A 25,787-nucleotide genomic window follows, 5' to 3' on the forward strand; every position below is an offset into this window, starting at 1 on the left:
TCTTGCATAGTTTAATCTGCAGCACATTTTTCGAATTTAATATATTAATGGCGTGAACCTGCCATAGAGAAATGATTTTTCTTAAACCTAGTGAACGTGAGAATTGTTTTTGCTAGCGCCATTTGATTCAAAGAAATTCTGACTTTAAAACACGGAAACCTGAACAACGTTAAACATAAGGTTAGATTTATTATATAAAAACATATTAAGGATTTATTATTAGATCATTAACTTTTCCTCCCTTACGTGAATGCAGGTGAGAGGGACAAAGCTCGCATGGCTATTTGCTCACAGTAAGGTGATATTTTATTGACTAGTTGCATTATACAAGATGTGTAATGTTTGTTATTTTTGTAAAAAAAAAAAAAATAATATAACAACGGGGCAGAAGCATTGTGCCCAGTTCATAAGCTTCATTTGTGTTATGTTACATTAAGCATAAACAACTTATTGTTGTGTTCCTTAGAATCTTCTAGTTCTCTGCCCTCAGGGAGGTTTAGGTCTTCACTGACGCCATACTTCTCTATCTTGTGCTTTCCTTTTAAGTCCTGCATAATTTCCTCTTCCCATCCAATTCTCCTTCTCCCAACAGCGCTCGTCCCACACATCATTTCTTCAGTCACTTTGTTCAACATGCTCTCTCCCCAATACATATCCTATAAAGTTCTTTTGTCTTCTTAGTTCTTTTATTAATGCTCTCTCTTCACCTACTTTCCTCAGCACTTCGTTATTACTCACCCTATCCATTCATCTCCACACCCACATATCGAATGCTTCTAGCCATCTAATCTCCTCCTTTCCCAGTGTCCATGTCTCTGAGCCATATAGTTCAATAGTTCATATTAATGTTTTATATTTGCTTTATTGATTATCCTTCTTGATTTCTTCTCAATTGTTCTTTTCTATTACTAAATGCCTCTTTGCTCATTGCAATTCTTGTTTTTATTTCCTCCAGGCCTTTTCCATTTTCTGTCATTATGCTTCCCAAGTATCTGTCCACCTGTTCCAATATTATTTCATCTAATGTTACATTGATTCTTCTTCCTGGCGACTTTTTTGAAATTAACATTATTTTGGTTTTCTTGCTGTTAATCTTCATATCTGGTGAGTATAGGCTTGGCACACCCAGGGTCCTGAGCTGGATATCATTATTCTTCTCTTTCTTGGTGATTCCCTTCTCTCTCTCTCTATCTCACAGGATAACTCAGGAATTTTTTTTGGCTCTTGCAGCACAAGCCCAGGCTTCCTTGCACCACATGGATAATTAATAATATCCAATGAGCTCTGTAATTCTTCCTCATTATTAGCAATAATACCTTAGAATATCACCCATTTATTCTAAAATTTACATTTGGATATTTTTGACAATAGTAAACTGTGAAGGAAGCAGAAAGTGTAATGACGTTAACTGTATTCCTTTATGAAGTTCACGGAAACCAAAACCTACTACAGGTCTTGCAGGTGGTCACAATTGACCGGGTAACAGTTGCTCTTATTGATATTACATAATGCAGGTCTTTGATTATGTAGCTGAATGATTCCTTGTTGCCTATTTATGTTATACTTCTAATTTGTTAACAAGAGAAGTTCACTCAAGAAGAACTTCAAAAAAAGGATTTTCCCTCGTTAAAATAGGCTTAAATGTTATCATTTTTATTTTTTTTCCAACAAGGAGATTGTGCAACCCCACTCTAGAACATCACCGACTGTACTATAAGTTGGTTTTTTCTGTAAACCTGGATCACAATAAGAAATTGTGAATTTTTAAAGTTTACTTTTCAAGAAATATGTAATGAAAAAAAAAAAAAAAAGAGATTTATTTGTAATTAAATTATCTATTTATTTCAGAAAGGGCATATAAAAAATGTTAACTACAATAGTGGAATGTGTATTTGTAGAATCAATGTGGAGAGAATACACACCTCTTAATAGCCCTTTAGCATACTCATATGAAATTAGGTAAATTTTGCTTTTAACTAAACTTGAGAAGGACATGTGAAGTACTATTGAATAAGAAAGATTTTGGTTATAATCCAGATTATGGGTACAGCTCCGGAGGAAGTGGCTTCTTTTGCTTGAATCCATCCTGAATTTGGCCATGCCTGCACAGTGACAAGGTGGACCCATAATCTGGAGTTCAACCAAGATTTTTCTCATGCGAAGTATTTTAATTAGATTATTGCTATACAAAGGATAGTTGGTACAGTTAGACCTCAAACAATCCCAACAACAAAATAAATTGAACACATTTGACTATCAAAATCCAGTTTTAGTCCTAGGATTTTGGGTTCTATAAAATTATATACAAAGAGAAGTTGACAATACGTCACATGAATCCAGTTCTGTATGTAACAGAGTTGGAAATTTGAGCTTAAAGTTTAATTCCGACTTATCCTTAAAAATAAGACATATCTACTATATATAGGATATACAGACGTTTATGCAAAATAAACTAATTGTTACAATATTATATTATTGTTAAAATATAATTCTTTAACAGAACTGGATTCATGTCATATATTGTCAACTTCTCTTTGTATATAATTTATCCTTCTAATGTACAGAGTTACAAAATAAATTATCAATGCATGGACTTACTGAGAAGGGTTCTAAATCATGACCATGGAAAACCAAACTGTATCACACTGAGGTACTGTACTTAGAGAAATATCTGGAGGGCTTTAAATACCCTGGAACCTGATAATAGTGATTAGGGAACCAACCAACGGGAACAAGGGGATAAGGATGATGTCACTAAAATACTCTCAGACCTATATGACTACAGTTGTTTCGTATCCCTGGAAAACAGAATAGGAACCAGTGGAACCAATTCTGTTTTCAGTTCTTCGTTCATTCCGCTAGTACCAATTGTCCTTTGCAAAGGACAATTGGTACTAGCGGTACTAGCTACTAATAAACTAATTAAAATACTCCACATGGAAAAGTACCTTATTTTAAATCTTTCTTACTTAAATTTTACTTTTGTTTATAATAGTTAGTTTATAACTCAGTTGGCGCCTCCGTAGCCAGGTGGGAAGGAGCAGCAGCAGCAGTGTGTAACACACTCTTCTTGATTAGACCGGGGTTCGAGCCCGTCACCACCAAATACGGAGGATGCGGAAAGGTCAGGGAATGACCACCGCATATCCTCGAGCAATATGGCCTTAGTTGCTAATGCTCCTAAAAACCAAATAACAAACAAACAATAACAATATAACTCAGTTGTTAAAATTTCAAGCTGACAACCATGTTTTATCAAGATTGTAAAACTGTATTATGATAAAAATTATTTGCAGGAACCACTAGGCAAAGCTCTGCTTATGTGTTACTGTTTTCCATTGCTGCACTTAGTTTTTATAGCAATATTATCTGAGTATATAATTAATATTGCAACAAAGTTATTGAAACTACCACCTCCATAACATTAGGCAGAAGTTTATTCCAAAAATTAATTACTCTTCGGCTGAATGCAAATTTCTGCACATCTGTTTTACAACCATCCTTTTCCAATTTAAATTTATGCTCCTTCCGTGTTTCATCTCGGAAAGGATAAAGATGCCATCAATGCTTAGTTTCTGTTTTAAAGGTTTATATGCTCAATCCACTGTGAGAGAGGTTTTAGTGAAAGGAATGATATGAAGAACAAATTTAATTTTATTCAAAGGCATTTTCGTGGTCATGACCCTCACGGACAGGACAACAACCCTCTGTTGTACATAAATGTAATTTTATTAGAGAGTGGTGGATTTGCTGACAGCATGCTTATTATTATTAGCCATATGGTACAAGGAAGCCTGAGGCTTATGCTGCACCAGCCAAAAAAAAAAAAAATTCCCGAGTTACCCCCCTGTGTGTGTGTGTGTGTGTGTGAGAGAGAGAGGTAGAAAGACATCACCAAGAAAGAGAAGAATGATGATATCCAGCTCAGGACCCTGGGTTTGCCAAGCCCATACTCACCAGATGTGAGCCCCCGGGCTTGTAAGTGAAGTGATTCAGTAGCACCTATATACTCATCTCCTAAAGATTTTTACTGGTGTCTGATTTTTATTAATTTTTCCATTCTAATAGCAGATATATATTTCTGCATCTGCAAGGATGGGCTCGGTTTCGTAATAATTCATGAGGGGCTAGGAATTTATTATTGCAAACAGAGAAGACAGCTATATTTATTAAAGATCAGTTTTTTGAATTTGTATCACATTTTAGGATCCAGATTATTTGAGACTCTCATTGGTTCATATGCTTAAATTAAAATGATACCCATTCAAAATCTCTCCTTTTTGTTTCTCTCTCTCTCTCACACACACACACACACACACACACAGACTGGAAATTCCAAGCTGACGTTTGAAAATGACATTACTAAATATGTACTGTATAGTATATTTTCATATTGGTAATAATAGTACTGTTTAAATTCAATAGTAATTATATTTAATTTAAAACTGTCCAGGAAAGCAATATTTCTTTCAATTTTTTTCTTCTTTTTTTTTTTTTTTGTATTTATTAGCAGATAATGTCATTTCGACAACTAGATGAGCGGCACGTATCTGCAGAGGTGGCTCTCATGGAATGGTCACCAAAAATGGACCTTATTGCACTTGCTGGTGTTCAAGGAGAAGTCATGTTACATAGGTTATCATGGCAGAGGGTGTGGGTACTCCCCTCCTGTGGTGGAAAAGACAGTGAGGTCAAAGTATGTAATTTGGCATGGAGACCAGACGGTAAAGTGTTAGCAATAGCTTACGATAATGGTAAGTAAATAAATATTCCATACAAGAACAATATAAATGTTGAAGGGCTTATAATTTGTCAGTATTATTAAAAGTTTAGAGGTAATGGTAAGTTAGGTTAGTCGGGGGGGGGGAATTACTTTCTGCAGTTAGATGTTAGCAGTATGTTGTATGGTTGCTATGTGACGTGTATGTAGAAAGGCATAATCAGGGTTCACATTTTTAATAATAGATTGTTTATCTGAAACTTTGCTTGTGCTTACTTTTCACCTGTCGAGCAGAACTTGACAGGTGGTGCTTGAAAATATCACCTGTGCATTAATTATTTGTTCAAGGTTAATGGCTAAAAGATTTAATACCTTCCTAAATATAGACAAAGTTTTGCTTCAGTAATTTTGGACCACAAGCAGTTATTTCTTGCTTGGAATTACATGTTGAAAGAATCTGTCACATAACATGTGACCTTTAGTGTTACTGTTTTTGTCTGTCTTAACTTGTAATTTTTAGGGTCTGCTTTTTCTTTGGCTGATTCTGTATGAGCTTGCTTTATTGCATTATTTGCCAATGCTAATGTCAGTACAGTTCATGGTTGTCCATGAGCATGTTTCATATTTTGATTTGTTTTATAGTTTCTGTATGAAAATTTATATTCTGTTCCTATATATACTTACCTTTTGTACTGTGTAAACAATGAGTGCAAAAAAAAAAAAAAAAACTATGGTGGTTCATAAATAGAAAGCATTAAATATTCAAATAAAAATGTAGGCATTATAAAAGTGAAAATTATTTCCAACATGAATCCAGACATTGAAAGAAACTGCACTTTCAAAAGAAAGTTGGATGAGCTGATGAATATACCTTATATTTATTCTTTAAAAAAAAACCAGTGCAGTACAATAAGATTCCCTCTCCCATTCTGATTAAAAAATTAGCCATGTTTCAATAAATTTCTATTTAATCACCTCTGAGTTTTATTATGTTATTTACTAATCATAGTGTAATATATATTGCTAAAAATGTGACTTATGTTCCACTTTTGAATAACTTCAAAAGTGGAACATAAGTCACACATTAGAGAGGATGAGCTATATCCAGATAATTAGAATTTTACTATATTAGCATAGGGCCATTCCATTAGAACAGAGTATAGTATTCGTTACAATCAACCTTCCTTTTTTTTTTTTTTTTTTTCTTTCCTTTGTTCAAATCTCATTATACACAAAATGTCAATTCCTCCAGAAATCCAGATCTATAAAAAAAAAGTAAATCAATTTGTCCTTATTTAAAAAAATAAATGTATATAGTAAATTTTGTAATGCTCTTAACAAATTTATTTTCTTTTAATTTCTCGTATTCGAAAAAAAGACTACGTATGTCCAGTGAGTATAATTCTCATCAATTGGGAAAGACAACAAAATTTTGATTTAAAATTCTGCCTTTGGTGATCTCAAACTCAAGACGGGAGTTGGAAGGGGGTGGGTAACTCTTGTTGATCAATGGAAAGATTGTGCAGGGTTGAAGGGGTAGAATTTTTTTCAGCCTGGTCTGTACTTGTTAACAGGAGAGACTGCTTCTACAGGGATGGGATACACTTAAATAGAAAGGGTGCGAGAATATTTGCTGATGCTATGGAGGCAGTGTTAGGTGGGTCGGAAAACTGCTAGCTTGGGGGGATACAAGGACTAATAGATTAACAGTAGCCACTGGCAGAGGTGAAAGTGATTCTTGCACTGCTTCTATTGGAATGAGCAGCAGCCTGCAAAACAAGATGCAGGATATTTCAGAGACTACTGGGAGTCATTGCAGTACAAGTAAACACATGGGTTGTGTTAGGGTAGCTAATAATAGGAACAGGTGCATGTATACTTGCATGTTCACCAATGCTAGGAGTTTGGTAAATGAATTTGAGGTATTGCTCAAAACATCAAAGGCAGATATTGTTGGGATATCAGAGACGTGGTGTCACACAGATATAAGGAATGCAGAATGCACACAGATATAAGTAATTTGGGGAGTACAATGTGTACAGAAAGGATAGGAAGGGAGGAGGGGTTATGCTATTAGTTAAGAATCTCATGTAATCCAAGGAGGTGAAGCCAGTTGACATCGCTGGACAGTGCAGTGTCGAGTCAGTTTGGTGTGACATAAGCATTGGGAGATCAAAATTGAGAGTAGGAGTGTGCTATAGGCCTAATGACTCTGATGAGAATAATAAGAAACTGTACAGGGAAATAGAGTGGGCCAGTAAATCAGAGTCTTATAATGTGGGATTGTAATTTCCCAGATATTGACTGGAATTTGTGGGTTGGTCACTCACACACTAGCAAGGGTTTTGTGAATTTATTGGATGATTGTTTTCTACATCAGCATCTTCGGGAGGCAACTAGAGGGAGTAATACTCTTGATCTGATTATCAGTAGTGATTCTTCATTCATTAAGAATCTACAGATAATGGAACTCCTGTAGCCAGGTGGGCAGGAGCAGCTATGAGTTTGGTAATGCTAGGAGTTTGGTAAATGAATTTGAGGTATTGCTCAAAACATCAAAGGCAGATATTGTTGGGATATCAGAGACGTGGTGTCACACAGATATAAGGAATGCAGAATGCACACAGATATAAGTAATTTGGGGAGTACAATGTGTACAGAAAGGATAGGAAGGGAGGAGGGGTTATGCTATTAGTTAAGAATCACATGTAATCCAAGGAGGTGAAGCCAGTTGACATCGCTGGACAGTGCAGTGTCGAGTCAGTTTGGTGTGACATAAGCATTGGGAGATCAAAATTGAGAGTAGGAGTGTGCTATAGGCCTAATGACTCTGATGAGAATAATAAGAAACTGTACAGGGAAATAGAGTGGGCCAGTAAATCAGAGTCTTATAATGTGGGATTGTAATTTCCCAGATATTGACTGGAATTTGTGGGTTGGTCACTCACACACTAGCAAGGGTTTTGTGAATTTATTGGATGATTGTTTTCTACATCAGCATCTTTGGGAGGCAACTAGAGGGAGTAATACTCTTGATCTGATTATCAGTAGTGATTCTTCATTCATTAAGAATCTACAGATAATGGAACTCCTGTAGCCAGGTGGGCAGGAGCAGCAGTGCGTTGCACACGCTTCTTGATTAGACCGGGGTTTGAGCCCGTCACCACCAAATACGGAGGATGCGGAAAGGTCAGGGAATGACCACTGCATATCCCGGAGCAATATGGCCTTAGTTGCTAATGCTCCTAAAAACCAAAAATAATAAAAAAAAAATCTGCAGATAAAGGAACCACTAGGTGGCAGTGATCACAGTGTGCTGAAGTGGGATTTACTCAAAGAGGCAACTACCATCGGGGGTAAAGGGAAGGGTTTTTGCTTTCGTAAAGGCAACTACGATGGACTGAGACAGTATTTAAATTCTATACAGTGGGACCAACTGATGATGTTACCAACAGCAAATTCAAAATGGGAAGCATTCAAAGAACTTATCTTGGAAGCTACTGAGGTTTACATACCAACTAAGAAATATTGTTCAAGGTTTAGGCCTAAATGGATGTCAGATGAACTAATGAAACATATGGCAGAGAAGAAAAATGCATGGGATACATAAATTAATGGGTGACATGGAAGCCTATGATAGATATAAGCTGGTCTGTAACCAAGTCACAAAGGATATTAGGCAGGCAAAGGCAGATTATGAGAAATCCTTGGCAAAGGATGTAGAGAAAAACAGAAAAGAGTTCTTTACCTATGTAAACTCTAGAAGGGAAGGGATGAATCAGATTGGTTCACTGGATATTGATGGTTAGACAGTTGAGGATCCTGCTCAGGTGGCTAACAAACTAAACGAGTATATTGCATCTACATTCACACATGAGGAGTTAGTAGTAGTGGCATGTGGTGCAAGAAAGGAAGTGTATTAGCTTATGCAGCATCAGCCAAAAAAAAATCACACCATTCCCTCCAAATGCCTGTCTAGTTCCTCCTTAAATTTATTCAACCTACAACTTCCATAACGACAGATGGAAGTTTGTTCTGGCAATTAACCACCTGCTGGCTAAAGGCAAATTTCCGCACATTTATTCTACATCTGTCTTTTCTTAATTTGAATTTATTCCCCCTTATGTTCGTAATCTGAACAAGTGGAAGGATCCCATCAGAATTCAGCGTGCAAAACCCATTCAAGGCCTTATACACCTCAATCAGATCACTGCGCAGGTACCTAGTCTCCAGCCACTGCAATTTGCACAACTTAAGCCTCTCTTGGTAAGAGGATCCCTTCATTCCCCTCACCAATCTTGTTGCTCTTCTCTGTACACGCTCAAGCAAATCTACATCCTTCCTAAAATGAGGCCTCCAGACCTGTACGCAGTACTCAAGGCGTGGCCTGACCATTGCCTTATACAGAAGGACAATCATATCCTTTTCCCTGCTAGCAAAATTCCTATATCTCATTGACAAAACCCCATGACCTGCCCTGGTAGCCTGTCTGCATTGCTCAGAAAACTTCATATCTGACTGCACAATTACTCCCAGGTCTTTTTCATTTTCTATCACCTTAAGTGTAGTACCACACAGTTGGTACATTTCTCTGGGGTTACTTCTACCCATATGCAGTACTTTGCATTTGTCCCCCTCGACGTGGGCACCTGTACGTGGTGAGGGGACCTCCCAGTGACGCTGCTGGACTTCCAGACTAGCATCACTGGGATCCAACGCCCACAGCCTAGGTTCCGGGCTTACATCAATGGAATCCGGCGTGTTTGCCGTGCGCTGCGACCCGTGGAAATTCGGAAAGGGGGATCCTGGTGGTTGAGGGGCCCAGCTTCAATACACCACTTTGGCCCCTGCTTCGACAAGACGGGTGGTCCTGGAAGGCCCGGCTAGGATCAATCGGCTAGTAGGTTCGCCTGCGAGGGTCAACCGTGTCAATGCCACGCCCCTACCCTCATGGTCCGAGGGACAGGATTCAGGCTGGCGGCGGTGCGGGTATGGTGTCTGGGTAGCCCTGGCGTCCCACTCCCGAGCGCATTTATTGCATGCCGGGTAGTGGGCGTCCCTTTGGGCTCCGTGGTGGGTGGGGAGCCCGGGCACTGAACCACTTAAAAAAACTCATGAATCCTGATAAACTAACTTCTTCAGGGGCCCCAACCCGGTCCCTATCTGCAAACATAGATGAAGATCCAGATAGTACTATTAGTACAAAGAGGCAGCGAACAGAAGTAACATCAGGGCCTGTACCCAGGTTCCTAATTATGCACTCAACCGGTGAAAAACCGATTGGTAAAATGTCGCCCTTTTTCATTCAAAAAGAGTTAGATGGGATAGCAGGTTCCCCCAAATCAGTTAAGAGGCTCCGTTCTGGAGACCTCTTAATTGAAACCAAAACTGACAGGCAATCAGAACATCTACTCCGAACAACATCAATCGGAGGAATCCCTATAACAGTGACACCACACAGAACACTCAATTCATCTAGAGGTGTCATTTCGGAGTGGGACCTTCTCGACGTATACGAGGAGGAAATCTGCTCCGAATTAAAACCACAGGGAGTCATTGCCGTCAAGAGAATCACTGCGCGAAGGGATGGAAAAATTGTTAAAACCAGGAGCGTTATCCTGACTTTTAACACTCCTAAACCTCCTGATGAGATTAAAGCTGGATATATCAACTGTTCAGTGCGTCCATACATTCCGAACCCTTTACGGTGTTTCAAATGCCAGAAGTATGGACATTCTCAAATGGCCTGCCGTGGAGTCCCTGCATGCGCTCGATGCGGTGCAAAGGACCACGAAACAACAGCATGTTCAGCCGCAAAACCCACCTGTATTAACTGTGAAGGCGAACACCCGGCCTATTCACGAGCATGCCAGAGGTGGAAAGAAGAAAAAGAAATTCAACGGCTGAAGGCAGAGCTAAATATATCATACCAGGAGGCAAGGAAATCGGTCAAACCCCTGAATATCAACAGACCTACCTACGCCCAGAAGGTAGCAGGGAGATGTTCCGTCGGAACTCAGACGGACATGACCATTCCTCCAAAGGAGTCTTTCACTCCCATCGTGCGGTATCTATTAAGTTCTCAAAAACCTGCACAGAAGGACCAATCAGCTGCCACTCCAATATCGGTACCTCCTAACGCTCCACAAATAACAAAGGTAACTATGAAAGAAAAGAATAAGAAAGGGGAAGTCCCGCCTAGCACCCAAGAAAAGATGGATGTAGAGCAGAAGGAGGTACCCGAAGAGTCAGTCTTGGAACTCTTCGCGGAGGAGGAAATGGACACGGGACAGCGTCCATTCTTCCCCAAAAAGGACAAATCCAAGACTGATAAAAGTAAGCCCTCAGCACCTCGGAAGCCGCCTGATGGACCCACCAAGCCAAAATAATGGCTAAATTCCTACAATGGAATTGTCGTGGATTCCGGCGAAATATAGATGACATCAAGGCCCTCCTGCAAAAGCACGAGCCAGTTTGCTTTTGCTTGCAGGAGACATATCTAAAGGCAAATGATGATCCAACCATGCACAACATCACAGTTTTCCGAAAGGATAGAATTGCGGATGGCTCTGTACATGGGGGAGTGGCTATCCTTGTGGGTAACCATACCCCAGTGCAGCCCTTGCTAATTACAACCAGCATAGAGGCTGTTGCAATTCGCCTTTCAGTGGGATTCCTATTAACAGTATGCTCTATTTATTTGCCACCTGGGACTGATATCTCCCAGGCAGACCTTGATGATCTTCTAACGCAGCTGCCTCCCCCTTTCTTACTTCTTGGGGATTTTAATGGACATAACACCCTGTGGGGTAGTGCTAACATCAATGGAAGGGGACGAATCATAGAGCATATGCTCAATGACAATGACCTTTCCCTTCTAAATACTGGAACAAACACCTTTTTCCACATGCCTACCCGTACTTTTACTGCCATTGATCTCTCTATCTGCTCCCCTTCTCTACTCCCTTCACTCACCTGGGAAGTGGAGGAGAATCCATACGGTAGTGATCACTTCCCCGTGATAACCTTGCTACACAGTGGGAGACCATGTCTTCCCTTCAGGCTACCACGGTGGAAGATTGATCAGGCTGACTGGACTGCCTTCCAACACCAGGCAAATTTTGATCTTAGTACAGTCAGTCAAGAGCCTATCAATGATGCAGTTAAGTACATCACAGAAAATATTGTCCAAGCAGCTGCGAATGCTGTTCCAAAAACATCTGCCCGGTTTCCACCATTTCCTAAACCTTGGTGGAATTCACAATGCACAGCAGCAAAAAAGGCTCAAAACAAAGCGTGGGGGATATTTCGCCGATATCCTACCACGAACAACCTTATAGCCTTCAAACGTGCACGAGCCAAAGCACGTTACATCCGTCGTCAGAGTCAAAAGGAATCGTGGATCCGTTTTACATCATCTATTAACCAGTCTACCAACTCTAAGGTAGTATGGGATAAAATCCGGAAAATGAAGGGAAAATATACATCCCACCCTTCTTCAATCCTAGATTATAATGGATGCGCTATTGCAGATCCAACTGCAATAGCAATTGGGGGGATACAAGGACTAATAGATTAACAGTAGCCACTGGCAGAGGTGAAAGTGATTCTTGCACTGCTTCTATTGGAATGAGCCGCAGCCTGGAAAATAAGATGCAGGATATTTCAGAGACTGCTGGGAATCATTGGGGTACAAGTAAACACATGGGTTGTGTTAGGGTAGCTAAGAAAAAGAACAGGTGCATGTATACTTGTGTGTACACCAATGCTAGGAGTTTAGTAAATAAATTTGATGAATTTGAGGTATTGCTCAAAACATCAAAGGCAGATATTGTGGGGATTTCAGAGACGTGGTGTCACACAGATATAAGAAATGCAGAACTGGAATTTGGGGAGTACAATGTCTACAGAAAGGATAGACAGGATAGGAAGGGAGGAGGGGTTATGCTATTAGTTAAAAAACACATAAAATCCAAGGAAGTGAAGCCAGTCGACATCGCTGGACAGTCCAGTGTCGAGTCAGTTTGGTGTGACATAAGCATTGGGAGATCAAAATTGAGAGTAGGAGTGTGCTATAGGCCTAATGACTCTGATGAGTATAATAAGAAACTGTTCGGAGAAATAGAGTGGGCCAGTAAATCAGAGAGTCTTATAATGGGGGATTTTAATTTCCCAGATATTGACTGGAATTTGGGGGCTGGTCACTCACACAGTAGCAAGGCTTTTGTGGATTTATTGGATGATTGTTTTCTACATCAGCATGTTCGGGAGGCAACTAGAGGGAGTAATACTCTTGATTTGATTATCAGTAGTGATTCTTCATGCATTAAGAATCTGCAGATAAATGAACCACTTGGTGGCAGTGATCACAGTGTGCTGAAGTGGGAGTTACTCAAAGAGGTAACTACCATTAGGGGTAAAGGGAAGGGGTATTGCTTTCGTAAAGGCGACTACGATGGACTGAGACAGTATTTAAATTCTATACAGTGGGATCAACTGATGATATTGCCAACACCAAATTCAAAATGGGAAGCATTCAAAGAACTTATCGTGGAAGCTACTAGGCTTTACATACCAACTAAGAAATATTGTTCAAGGTTTAGGCCTAAATGGTTGTCAGATGAACTAATGAGGCATATGGCAGAGAAGAAAAATGCATGGGATACATACAAATTAACACGTGACACGGACGCCTATGATAGATACAAGTTGATCTGTAACCAAGTTACAAAGGAGGTTAGGCAGGCGAAGGCAGATTACGAGAGATCCTTGGCAAGGGATGCGAAGAAAAACAGCAAAGAGTTCTTTACTTATGTAAACTCTAGAAGGAAGGGGATGAATCAGATTGGTCCACTTGAGATCGATGGGTCAACTGTTGATGACCCTGCTCGGGTAGCTAACAAACTAAATGAATATTTTGCATCGACATTCACACATGAGGAGTTATTCAGCGAGGGGAATGCCAGAGGTGTATTCAACTCTAGCAGTAAGCTAGAGAATCTTGTAATAACTGAGAGCAAAGTGGAGGAGAAATTGTTGAAGATAAACACAAGAAAGGCACCTGGGGTGGATGGGATCTATCCAGTTATATTAAAGGAGGCAGCAAAGGAGGTAAGCAAACCCTTAGCCATAATTATGAGAGCTTCCTTGGACTCAGGGGAGGTACCCATTGACTGGAGATGTGCAAATGTGACCCCAATTCACAAAGGGGGATCAAAGGCTGACACAAGTAATTATAGACCTGTGAGTTTAACTTCTGTTCCCGGAAAATTAATGGAGGCACTGGTGAAAGAAGCACTGCAGGATCATCTAGACAAGACTTCAGTTATAGCTAGGACACAGCATGGTTTTGTTAAGGGGAAGTCTTGCCTGACCAATTTGATTGGATACTATGATGCAGTCACAAAAGAACTGGATGCAGGGAATAACTTTGATATTATATACTTGGATCTTAGAAAGGCTTTTGATACTGTTGCACATGGAAGACTGCTGCACAAATTGGAGCAGTGTGGCATTGGAGGCAAGTTGCTGCTATGGATAAAGGGGTGGTTGAGGGGGAGAAGACAGAGAGTGGTAATCAATGGACACTGCTCATCGTGGACTAATGTTATTAGTGGAGTCCCTCAGGGTTCAGTATTGGGGCCTTTATTGTTTTCTGTATTTATAAATGATATTGATGATGGTATATCAGGCTTAATGTCCAAGTTTGCAGACGATACGAAGGTTGGCAGGGTTGTCAAGGACACTACTGACACTATGCTGCTGCAACAGGATTTGGAAAGGTTGAGCAGATGGGCTTCGAGGTGGCAAATGAAGTTTAACATTGACAAATGTAAAGTACTACATATGGGAAACAGCAACCCCAGAGCAACGTATCAACTCTGTGGTACTACACTGACAGTGGTAGAGAATGAAAGGGACCTGGGGGTGGTGGTGCAGGCAGATATGAAGTTCTCTGAGCAGTGCAGACGAGCTGCAAGAGTAGCTCATGGTGTATTGTCAATGATATATAGGAATTTTTCTAGCAGGGATAAGGAGGTGATTATTCCCTTGTATAAGGCAATGGTCAGGCCACACCTAGAGTACTGTATACAGGCCTGGAGGCCTCATTTCAGGAAGGATGTAGAGCTGCTGGAACGAGTACAGAGAAGGGCAACTAGATTGGTGAATGGGACAAAGGGGTTCTCTTACGAAGAAAGGCTTAAGTTTTGCAAATTACAGTGTCTGGAAACTAGGCACCAGTGGGGTGATCTGATAGAGGTGTACAAAGCCTTGAATGGTTTGAGCATGCTCAATGCTGATGGGATTCTTCCTCTAGCTCAGAAAAATCACCTGAGAGGGCATAAATTCAAATTGAGGAAAGACAGATGTAGGATAGATGTGCGGAAATTTGCCTTTAGCCAGCGGGTGGTTGGTGGGTGGAACAGACTTCCATCCCTTGTCGTGGAAGTTGATAGCCTAAATAAGTTTAAGGCTCAGCTGGACAGGTATTTCGAACGAACAGAGGGGTGAAGTGGAAGTGGTTATTTTTATTTATTTATGTTACTTTTTTTTTTTTTTTTTTTCTTTTTTTTTTTTTTGGCTGATGCTGCATAAGCTTGCTTTCTTGCATCAAATGCCTCTACTAATGCTAATGCTAATGCTAATTCTCTTGGAGAAACATTCTCCAAGATCTCTGCAACATCTTCGTATTCCCCAGAGTTTCTGGTCCTGAAATATAAAATCGAAAAACAGGCACTTAGCTTTAAATCTAAGAGTATTTATCCCTACAACGGGGATTTCACTATTCTGGAACTGAAAAGGGCCCTCGCTCTTTCCAAAGCAAGTGCCGTTGGACCAGATGGCATCCATTATGAAATGATTAAACATCTTTCATCAAAATCTATGGATTGTCTGCTCCTTCTGTATAACAGAATCTTTACTGAAGGGCAGTTTCCGGACTCCTGGCGAAAGGCTATCGTTCTTGCCTTTCCTAAGCCAGGAAAGGATCCAAAAGTCACCACCAATTATCGTCCTATTGCTCTGACTAGCTGTCTGTGCAAAATCCTGGAGAGATTGGTTAATTCTCGTTTAATTTGGTATCTTGAATCAAACGACCTTCTCTCCAACATCCAGTGCGGCTTCCGAAGGAACCGGTCCACTTTGGACCATCTTATTAGAATGGAAGCATCCATCCGGGATGCTTTCCTAAAACGCGAACACTTGGTGTCGGTGTTCTTTGACTTGGAAAAAGCGTATGACACAACTTGGAGATTTGGCATTTTAAAGGATTTACATAACCTAGGCCTTAGAGGGCATCTCCCCTTTTTTATTCAAAACTTTCTTGCCAAACGATCGTTCCAAGTTCGTGTGGGATCCTCACTCTCTCGCTCCTTTAACCAAGAGGAGGGAGTCCCACAAGGATCAGTATTAAGTGTCACGCTTTTTGCCATCAAAATAAATTCCATCACAGAACAACTTCCTCCAACTGTAAACAGTGCCCTCTATGTTGATGACTTTAGCATTTTTTGCCAGTCATGCAACATGAGGGTTATTGAAAGACAACTGCAGAAAGCCATCAATAGTCTGAATTCCTGGGCACTTGCTAATGGCTTCAGGTTCTCGCCGGAGAAGACCGTTTGCGTACACTTTTGTCGCAAGCGTAATCTTCATCCTGAACCTGAATTAAGGCTTGGACAAAATGCTATTCCAGTAGCAGCGAACACAAAATTCTTGGGACTCATATTCGATAAAAAACTCACGTTTTTGGATCATATTCGTCAACTCCGCACAAAGTGCACAAGAGCCCTTAATATGCTCCGCTCGCTGTCCTCTTTATCTTGGGGTGCGGACCGATGCACCCTGCTACGGCTGTACCGTGCACTTGTGCGATCCAAATTAGATTATGGGTCCCAAGTATATAGTTCAGCCAGAGACAGTGCCCTCCGATGGCTGGACCCTGTCCATCATCAGGCTCTACGTATCGCTACTGGAGCATTTCGAACATCCCCTGTCCAGAGCTTATACGTCGAAGCAAACGAACCACCATTATCGCTTCGTCGTAAGCAGTTGTCTCTAAAGTACGCCTTAAAACTGAAATCCCTGCCAGACCATCCTACGTGGCCCTTCGTTTTTGAGCCACGATGGGAAAACTTGTACAACACCCGTAAGACTGCCAATCGTCCTTTTGGTATTCGTTTCCAAGAGCTACTCAAAGAACTTAATATCAAGGTAGACAAGGTTGCCCAAACATCAAAGCAACCCTTTCCACCCTGGCATGCTCGTGTCCCGACATGCGACTTGTCGCTTAGAAACTGGGGAAAGTCGGACACTCCATCCTGTGTCTACCTGCAGCTTCATTCAGCACACCGAACTGAATATTCCGACTTCGCGCCAGTCTACACAGACGGTTCGAAGTCAGAATCATATGTGGGATCTGCTGCTGTCTTTACAGACAGCACTATATCAGAGCAGATTCCCTCTGAATGCAGCATATTTACTGCAGAGCTGCACGCAATCGAGTTAGCCTTGGATCAAATTAGTAAATGCCAATACCAACGGTTCATTTTATATTCCGACTCTCTTAGCATCTTACAGGCTTTAATATCCGTGAGGTATAATCCTCATCCAGTTCTGTCTAGCATTCAGCAGAAGATTCACGTTCTTCATGAACGTGAATATGACATCCGCTTCTGCTGGATTCCCAGCCACATTGGGATTAGGGGAAATGATTTGGCCGACGCCGCTGCCAAATCAGCAATTCCCAATAATAACTGCTGCCTGCTAGTCCCCTATACGGACTACAGGCAAATAGTACATCAAAAGTTACATTCCCAATGGCAGGATTCGTGGAATAGACAGGCTGCGAATAAATTATATCATATAAAGCCTGTTATTGAACCATGGCAGTCTAGTCTGCGCAGGAACCGTAAGGAGGAAGTTGTTCTTGCCCGGACCCGCATAGGACATAGTCATCTGACACATTCGTTTTTGCTGAGGGCTGATGACCCTCCTCTGTGTGAGTCCTGTGGCACAATCTTAACAATCAGACACATTTTAGTTGACTGTACCAGTTTTAGAAATGCTCGTTTTACCGCTTTTAACCATCTGACTGAGCCGTATACACTCAGTCAGATTTTATCTGACAATGACCATGTGTCTGCTGTTTTTAATTTTCTAAAATTAGTAAACCTTTTTACTCATATTTAAATCTTATTATTTTAAGATTTACTACTGTTACTTGATCTGTTACAGCTTATACTTGTTTCTATAATCTGACGTAGTGACCTAATTCGGTAGGTCACTGAAAGTATTTATTTCTTATGACAAGGGTTTGGCGCATTATAGCCATAGCTGCTGATGCGCCAATAAAAACTCAATCAACCAACCAAACCAACTTTGCATTTGTCAAGGTTAAACTTCAGTTGCCACTTCTTAGCCCATCTGCCCAAATTATCTAGATCCTGTTGCAGTAGCACACTGCCATTACTGTCATTAACAACCCTGCCAACCTTTGTATCATGTGCAAACTTCGACACTAAGCCTGATATACCTTCATCAATATCATTGATAAATATACAAAACAACAGTGGACCCAACACCGAACCCTGTGGGACTCCACTAATAACATTAGTCCACGAAGAGCAGCACCCATTGATTACCACCCTCTGTCTTCTCCCACTTAACCATCCTTTTATCCATTGTAACAACTTGCCCTTAATACCATTCTGCTCCAATTTGTACAATAGTCTTCAGTGCGCAACAGTGTCAAAAGCTTTCCTGAAATCCAAATATATGATATCAAAATTATTTTTTGCATCCAGTTCCTTTGTAACCACATCATAATAACCAATCAAATTTGTCAGACAAGACTTTCCCTTAACAAACCCATACTGTGTCTGAATTATTGCTGCAGTCTTGTCTAGATGATCCTGCAATGCATCTTTAACCAATGACTCCATTATTTTACCCGGAACAGAAGTTAAACTAACTGGGGTGATTACTTGTTCACCCTTCGATCCCCCTTTGTGAATTGGGGATACATTTGCACATCTCCAGTCCGTGGGAACCTCCCCTGAATCCAAGGATGCTCTCATAATTATGGTAAGGGTTTGCTTAGTTGCTTTGCTGCCTCCTTTAATATAATTGGATAGATCCCATCCACACCAGGTGCTTTTCTTATGTTTAACTTCAACAATTTCTCCTCCACATTGCTCTCAGTTATTACAGAATCATTAAGTACCCTGCTACAATTTGATAACCTTCTGCCATTTTCAAACCTTAATTCCTCACGTTTGAATGTAGATGCAAAATACTCATTCAGTTTGTTTGCTATCTGAGCAGGATCATCGACAGTCGAACCATCGATGTCAAGTGGACCAATCAGATTCATCCCCTTCCTTTTAGAGTTTATATAAGTAAAGAAATCCTTGCTGTTTTCTTAGCATCTTTTGCCAGGGATTTCTCGTAATCTGCCTTCGCCTGCCTAACCTCCTTTGTGACCTGATTACAGACTAGCTTATATCTGCCATAGGCTTCTGAGTTGCTTGATAATTTATATGCATTTTTCTTCTCTGTTACGAGTCTCATTAGTTCATTTGATAACCATTTAGCCCTAAACCTTGAACAATATTTCTTAATAAGTATGAAACTTTTAGTAGCATCCACGATTAATTCCTTGGATGCTTCCCGCTTAGAATTTACTGTTGGTAACATCTTCAGTTGATCCCACTGTACAGAATTTAAAAACTGTCTGAGACCACTGCACTCACCTTTATGGAAGCAAAAACCCTTTCCTTTACCCCTGATGGTAATTAAATCTTTAAGTAAATCCCACATCAGTACACTGTGATCACTGCCACCTAGTGGTTCCTTTATCTGCAAATTCCTAATATACGAATGATCACTGCTGATAACCAGAGCAAGAGTATTACTCTCTCTGGTTGCCTCTCGAACATGCTGCTGCTGCAGAAAACAATCATCCAATAAATCCACAAAAGTCTGACTAGTGTGTGAGTGACCAATCCACAAGTTTCAGTCAATATCTGGGAAGTTAAAAATCCCCCATTATAGACATTCTGATTTACTAGCTCACCCTATTTCTCTGTACAATTGTTCATTGTACTCATTCGAGTCATTAGGCCTATAACAAACGCCTACTGTTATTTTTGCTTTCGCAGTGCGTATGTCACACCAAACTGACTCAACAGTGCACTGTTCATCTATATCAACTCTTTGCACTTCTTTTGATTTTATGTTTTTTCTTAATTAACAGCATAACACCTCCCCCTTCCTATCCTGTCTATCCTTTCTGTACACGTTGTACTCCCCAAATTCCAGTTCTGCATTCCTTATATCTGTGTGACACCACGTCTCTACTATCCCAACAATATCCACCTTTGATGTCTTGACCAACACTTCAAATTCATCAGATTTATTTACTTTACTTCAAGCATTGGTGTACATGCAAGCATACATGCACCTATTCCTAGAAAACATCCCATATATCCACCTATTTCACGATGACTGCCATCCGTCCCTGAAACCCCCAACACCCCTCGCTCCAGGTCACTACTTATTCTAATAGAAGTTGTGCAAGAATCACCTTCACCTCTACCTGTGGCTACCGTTAAACTATTAGTCCTTGTATCCCCCCAAGCTAGCAGTTTTCCGACCCACCTAACACTTCCTCGATAGCATCAACAAATATTCTCGCACCCTTTCTATTTAAGTGTATCCCATCCCTGTAGAAGCAGTCTCTCCTGTTAACAGGTACAGACCAGGCTGAAAAAAATTCTATCCCTTGAGCCTTGCACAATCTTTCCAGGGCCGAATTGATCAACAAGGCCCTCATCATATACTCCCTCCTATTGTGTCTGGGCAGAATTGCAGACACTTTCAAATTCAACCCTAATTCATGGCTTTTTTCCAACAGTGACCTGTACTTGTTAAGTAATTCAGCCGGTATCCTACTCTTAATATCATTAGGGCCAGCGTGTACAACTATATCACCTTTTGTGCCCTTAAAAGATGATATCCGCTCTACAACGTCATCAACCTTTGCCCCTGGTAGACATACCCTGGTTCTGTTTCACCTATCCTTTTTACAAAGCATGTTCCCCGTTTCCCTGACAATAGTCACCAACAACTACTAGTTCCTGTGGGACCAGTGCATTCCGCCTTGGGGGTTGCTGCTATGTCGCGTGATGACCAAGTGCAAGCTGTGGTGTTGATGTGGGCAGCTGAGAGCTTGATGGGCCCCTCAATTTAGATCCTTCAAGCTCTCATATAGGCCCATAACAACTCTGAGTTGTCGCCTGATTTCCTTACACTCCTTACATCGTGCACACACAAAGGCATCCCCAATGACAATATCATGTTCTGTTCCAGAGAGTTCGGCAAACATTTCACAAGTTGCACATTTGTTTAGGCTGTGATGCGTTGGAGAATCGCCCCCCCCCCTCAGTTCTCCCCCGAGTCACAGCACTCCTACCACTTTGTGCCCGTTGCTTTGCTGCTCTAGTCTGCGGCATGATATTTTAAATTAATAAGATCAATAAATTTCATTAATGAAATGTCAATACCACGCTATCTAATAGAAACAGTGATGCGTATTACGCTATATAATTATACATTAGAGCTACCTAGTTAACACAATTAAAAATTTGAATTTCCTACCACTCTATACAAAAACTCTTTATCTAAATAAAGATAAAAATAACCAGCGTAACTAGAACTATAAGACTACGTATAAAGTACAATATAAAATAACAATTAGGTAAATAAAAAGGCAAACACTTGCCGCTTTTTCGGAGCCTGTAATTATTCAGGAAGGGGAATGCCAGTGGTGAAGTAAACTCTGGCAGTGAGCTAGATGATTTTGTAATAACTGAGAGGAACGTGGAGGAGAAATTGGTGAGGATAAACATAAAAAAGGCACCTGGGATGGATGGGATCTATCCAGTTATATTAAAGGAGGCAGCAAAGGAAGTAAGCAAACCCTTAGACATAATTATGAGAGCTTCTTTGGACTCGGGGGGAGGTACCCATAGACTGGAGATGCGCAAATGTGACCCCAATTCACAAAGGAGGATCAAATGCTGACACAAGTAATTATAGACCTGTGAGTTTAACTTCTGTTCCAGTAAAATTAATGGAGGCACTGGTTAAAGAAGCACTGCAGGATCATCTAGACAAGACTTCGGTTATAGCTCGGACACAGCATGGTTTTGTTATGGGAAAGTCTTGCCTGACCAATTTGATTGGATACTATGATGCAGTCACAAAAGAACTGGATGCAGGGAATAACGTTGATATTATATATTTGGATCTTAGAAAGGCTTTTGATACTGTTGCACATGGAAGACTGCTGCACAAATTGGAGCAGTGTGGCATTGGAGGCAAATTGCTGCTATGGATAAAGGGATGGTTGAGGGGGAGAAGACAGAGAGTGGTAATCAATGGACACTGCTCGTTGTGGACTAATATTATTAGTGGAGTCCCTCTGGGTTCAGTGTTGGGTCCATTATTGTTTTCTGTATTTATAAATGATATTGATGATGGTATATCATGCTTAATGTCCAAGTTTGCAGACGATACAAAGGTTGGCAGGGTTGTTAAGGACACTACTGACACTATGCTGCTGCAACAGGATCTGGAAAGGTTGAGCAGATGGGCTGAGAGGTGGTGGCAAATGAAGTTTAACATTGACAAATGTAACGTACTACATATGGAAAACTAACCCCAGAGCAACGTATCAACTCTGTGGTACTACACTGAAAGTGGTAGAGAATGAAAAGGACCTGGGGGGTAATTGTGCAGGCAGATATGAAGTTCTCTGAGCAGTGCAAACGGGCTGCAAGAGTAGCTCATGGTGTCTTGCCAATGATATACAGGAATTTTTCTAGCAGGGATTAGGAGGTGATTATTCCCTTGTATAAGGCAATGGTCAGGCCACACCTTGAGTACTGTATACAGATCTGGAGGCCTCATTTCAAGGATGTAGAGCTGCTGGAATGAGTACACAGAAGGGCAACAAGATTAGTGAATGGAACAAAGGTTTGCTCTTACGAAGAAAGGCTTAAGTTTTGCTAATTACAGTGTCTGGAGACTAGGCACCGGCGAGGTGATCTCATAGAGGTGTATAAAGCCTTGAATGGTTTGAGCATGCTCAGTGCTGATGGCATTCTTCCTCTTGCTCAGAATAATCACCTGAGAGTGCATAAATTCAAATTGATGAAAGACAGATGTAGGATAAATGTGCGGAAATTTGCCTTTAGCCAGCGGGTAGTTGGTTGGTGGAACAGACTTCCATCCCTTGTTGTGGAAGTTGATAGTCTAAATAAATTTAAGGCTCAGCTGGACAGGTATTTTGAATGAACGGGGGGGGTGAAGTGGGAGTGTTTTTTTTTTTTTTTTTGGCTGATGCTGCATAAGCTTGCTTTCTTGCATCATATGCCTCTACTAATGCTAACTCTTTCTCTCTCATACTTCTGCATATAGAAGAATATTTAAAAGATTATAATATTTTTATATTAGATTTATAATATTTATAAGTGGATTTGCACATAGAAGAATTGTCAAGTCAACAATTTATTGAAAATGAAATACTGCAATAAATTCAGAAATGTTTTAGTGACTACTGTTTCTTAATTTTATAAACTGATAAAAATTTTATGCATATTGCTGTAATATAATCAATATATTTTTATTATATTGCAGGGAAAATTTTACTTTGTGATGTAGAAAATGCAGAAGTACTCCATTCTATGAATGTTAAAGCCACTGTGACTGCCATGACTTGGGTTGCCAAGGTAACTACTTCTGAAGCCACAGAAGAAGCAGAATCCTCTTTTTACACAGACTACTCTGCAAAATTTCTTCCTAAACTTCCTTCTTTAAGTAAAAGTTATGGATCTTTAAGTAAACATGTTGAAGAAAATGTGGAAGATGTGAAAAAATTGAAAGATCAGACAGACTTGAATATCTTAGCAGTTGGCACTAACCAAAGTAAAATTCATCTTTTTGCTTTTGGAATTTTTTTTGCAGGTGAGCTGTGTATAACAGAAGCTTGTGGCAATCCAAACAAAGTATGTTCACTCATTCTACCTGATGATTTTAGTACATTAATTGTAGTTGTGGACACAATAGATGGCAGTGGAAAATCTCATTATTCTCTTAAGGCTTACAATATGCCACTTCTTCAGAGTAAGCACAAGGAACTTAAAACCATTGCTTCAAAATATGGCAAAATAGCTTCTTTATTAGGTTATTTGTCTTCTACTGTTCGAGCAATATCAGAAGCATGGGAAGATATTTTGCTCGAGATAGATACCAAGTTGATGAAGTATGCAGAGGAAAAAAGCAAAGTATCCACAGGCAGTATAAGCGATGATTTCTTAGAACTCTTACTATTTGGTACTGCTTCAGATAACTTAGAGAAATTTTTGCTACATGACTTGACAGAAAAAGGTCTGAAAAAGCTCGGAAATTCTATTGAGTTATCATACTCAAATATTCAAAAGTTAGTCTTAAAACACTTGCAAAGTGTAACTCAAGCATTGTTTTACCACCTCAGTGATATGAAAGGAATGGCTCTGTGGTATGAAAAGTTTGGTATGTTGGGTTTGTCCATAGAGGCAGTCAGTCAAGCATTGGCTTCTGTTGGTTCTTTCTTGATGAAAGCTACTGAACTTCAGCAGGTGATCGACACTAGTATGAAAAATTTTAAAGCCTTTTTCCGCTGGTTATACTGTGTAATTTTAAGACTTTCTGATGACCCCATTCCTTCAGATATAACCAAAGTTACACAACAAGATTTAAACTTTGTGGCAGAATTTTTGAAGGAAAATTTTACAGGAGAGGGTGCTTCAGACAGAACTACATTTCAGTTAGAAAGGGTCGGCCAGTATTTAAAAATGGAAAATCTCTCTTTTCCTCCCTCAGTTTCCCAAAATCCATGGGTAATTTTTTTAAATTCTCTTCCTCATATCAGAGATTCTGAACTTTTATTTAAGCATGATCCTAACAAATCTTTGGTTCAGCAACATGTAGAAGTTCAAGAAGCTGTAGAAAATGCATTTAAAGGATTAGCATTGATGCTTGGAGAATCTGTGAATAAATCATATGAATACAGTATGTTTCATACAGACATTGGCTCTTCTCCTAAACTGTGTCATGTAGCATCTCTTCAAACTAGTCATATGTTTAGTTTATTCACTACTAAACAAATACCCTGTCCGCAGATGTACATAATTAAGCAGTCCTTGTCCTTAGGAAGTACCATCGAGGCTGTCTCTCTGGTTTTTGGTGAAGTTTTACCTGAGCCTAAAGATGATTTATGTGGAGATCAACGCATATTTCATGAGATCATGGATTTCCAGTTCTATGGAGAAGAAACTATCTCTATACTACTGATAGAAAATACCAGTGAACATCCAGAACAACACATACCCATTCTCTTGCAATTATCACTCGAATCCCTTTCTCAAGAAATGCAAAAGATTCCAAATGAGCAACTAATTGCACTAAATGTTCCAACTGTTAATGGTAACACTCTAATAGACAGAACAAATTCTAGACGTTTGGAAAATATGAAGGGTTGCAAGATTGCTGTGAGTGGCTCTAGAAAAGTAGCATGTGTGCTGTTTGCTTCTAGACGAAGAGTAAGGCTCTTTGAGATGGATGTTGAAGAGGAAGAAGAAGAGCAAGATGAAACAGATCAAGAAGACAGTGTTATGAAAGATTGTGCAGATAAATGTGATTCAGCTAATGAATCGGGATTTCTGTTAAGACCTAGCACCAGTAGTGGTAGCAGAGGAGAGGGTGATAAAGAGAATGATACCACCCTGAGTGGTTTCTTCTGAAGGAACACTAAAATAATTCATAATTCTGGGCATTATAAGAATTGTCTTCTTAAATATATTTATATACATGCATAGAAAAGGTTCTTGTGCAAAGTATTGTAAATATTATGTATATAAAATATTGGCAGTTATGAAAAGAAATATAACTTTATTTGTCATTATCCTTCTGGAAAAATTATTTTCTGGTTGAGATTGGGAAATGTGGAGCTCTGGGATTATGCCTG

General features: G+C 40.0%; 1 protein-coding gene across 2 annotated transcripts; it reads left to right on the forward strand.

Annotated features, from left to right (window-relative positions):
- APC4 (anaphase-promoting complex subunit 4) lies at positions 1-25,588 on the forward strand. 2 transcript variants are annotated; one of them, XM_090380008.1, is made up of 3 exons: positions 1-180; positions 4,511-4,754; positions 23,420-25,588. In XM_090380008.1, exons 2-3 carry the CDS (start codon positions 4,517-4,519, stop codon positions 25,561-25,563), a joined length of 2,382 nt encoding a protein of 793 aa, XP_090236134.1. In that variant the 5' UTR covers positions 1-180; positions 4,511-4,516; the 3' UTR covers positions 25,564-25,588. The 2 variants fall into 2 exon arrangements, with proteins under 2 accessions (XP_090236134.1, XP_090236135.1); XM_090380009.1 differs by having other exon boundaries at positions 4,514-4,754.
- Positions 25,589-25,787: the final 199 nt, after the last annotated feature.

The sequence above is a fragment of the Mastigoproctus giganteus genome, chromosome 8 (assembly GCF_048544385.1).
Source record: "Mastigoproctus giganteus isolate SK-2022 chromosome 8, ASM4854438v1, whole genome shotgun sequence".
Classification (NCBI taxonomy): domain Eukaryota; kingdom Metazoa; phylum Arthropoda; class Arachnida; order Uropygi; family Thelyphonidae; genus Mastigoproctus; species Mastigoproctus giganteus.

Bases quoted from the DNA above. Each gene is read 5' to 3' on its own strand.
- APC4 (XM_090380008.1), top strand. From the start codon at position 4,517: ATGTCATTTCGACAACTAGATGAGCGGCACGTATCTGCAGAGGTGGCT. The intron at 4,755-23,419 runs GTAAGTAAATAA...ATTATATTGCAG, and splicing joins AGCAATAGCTTACGATAATG to GGAAAATTTTACTTTGTGAT.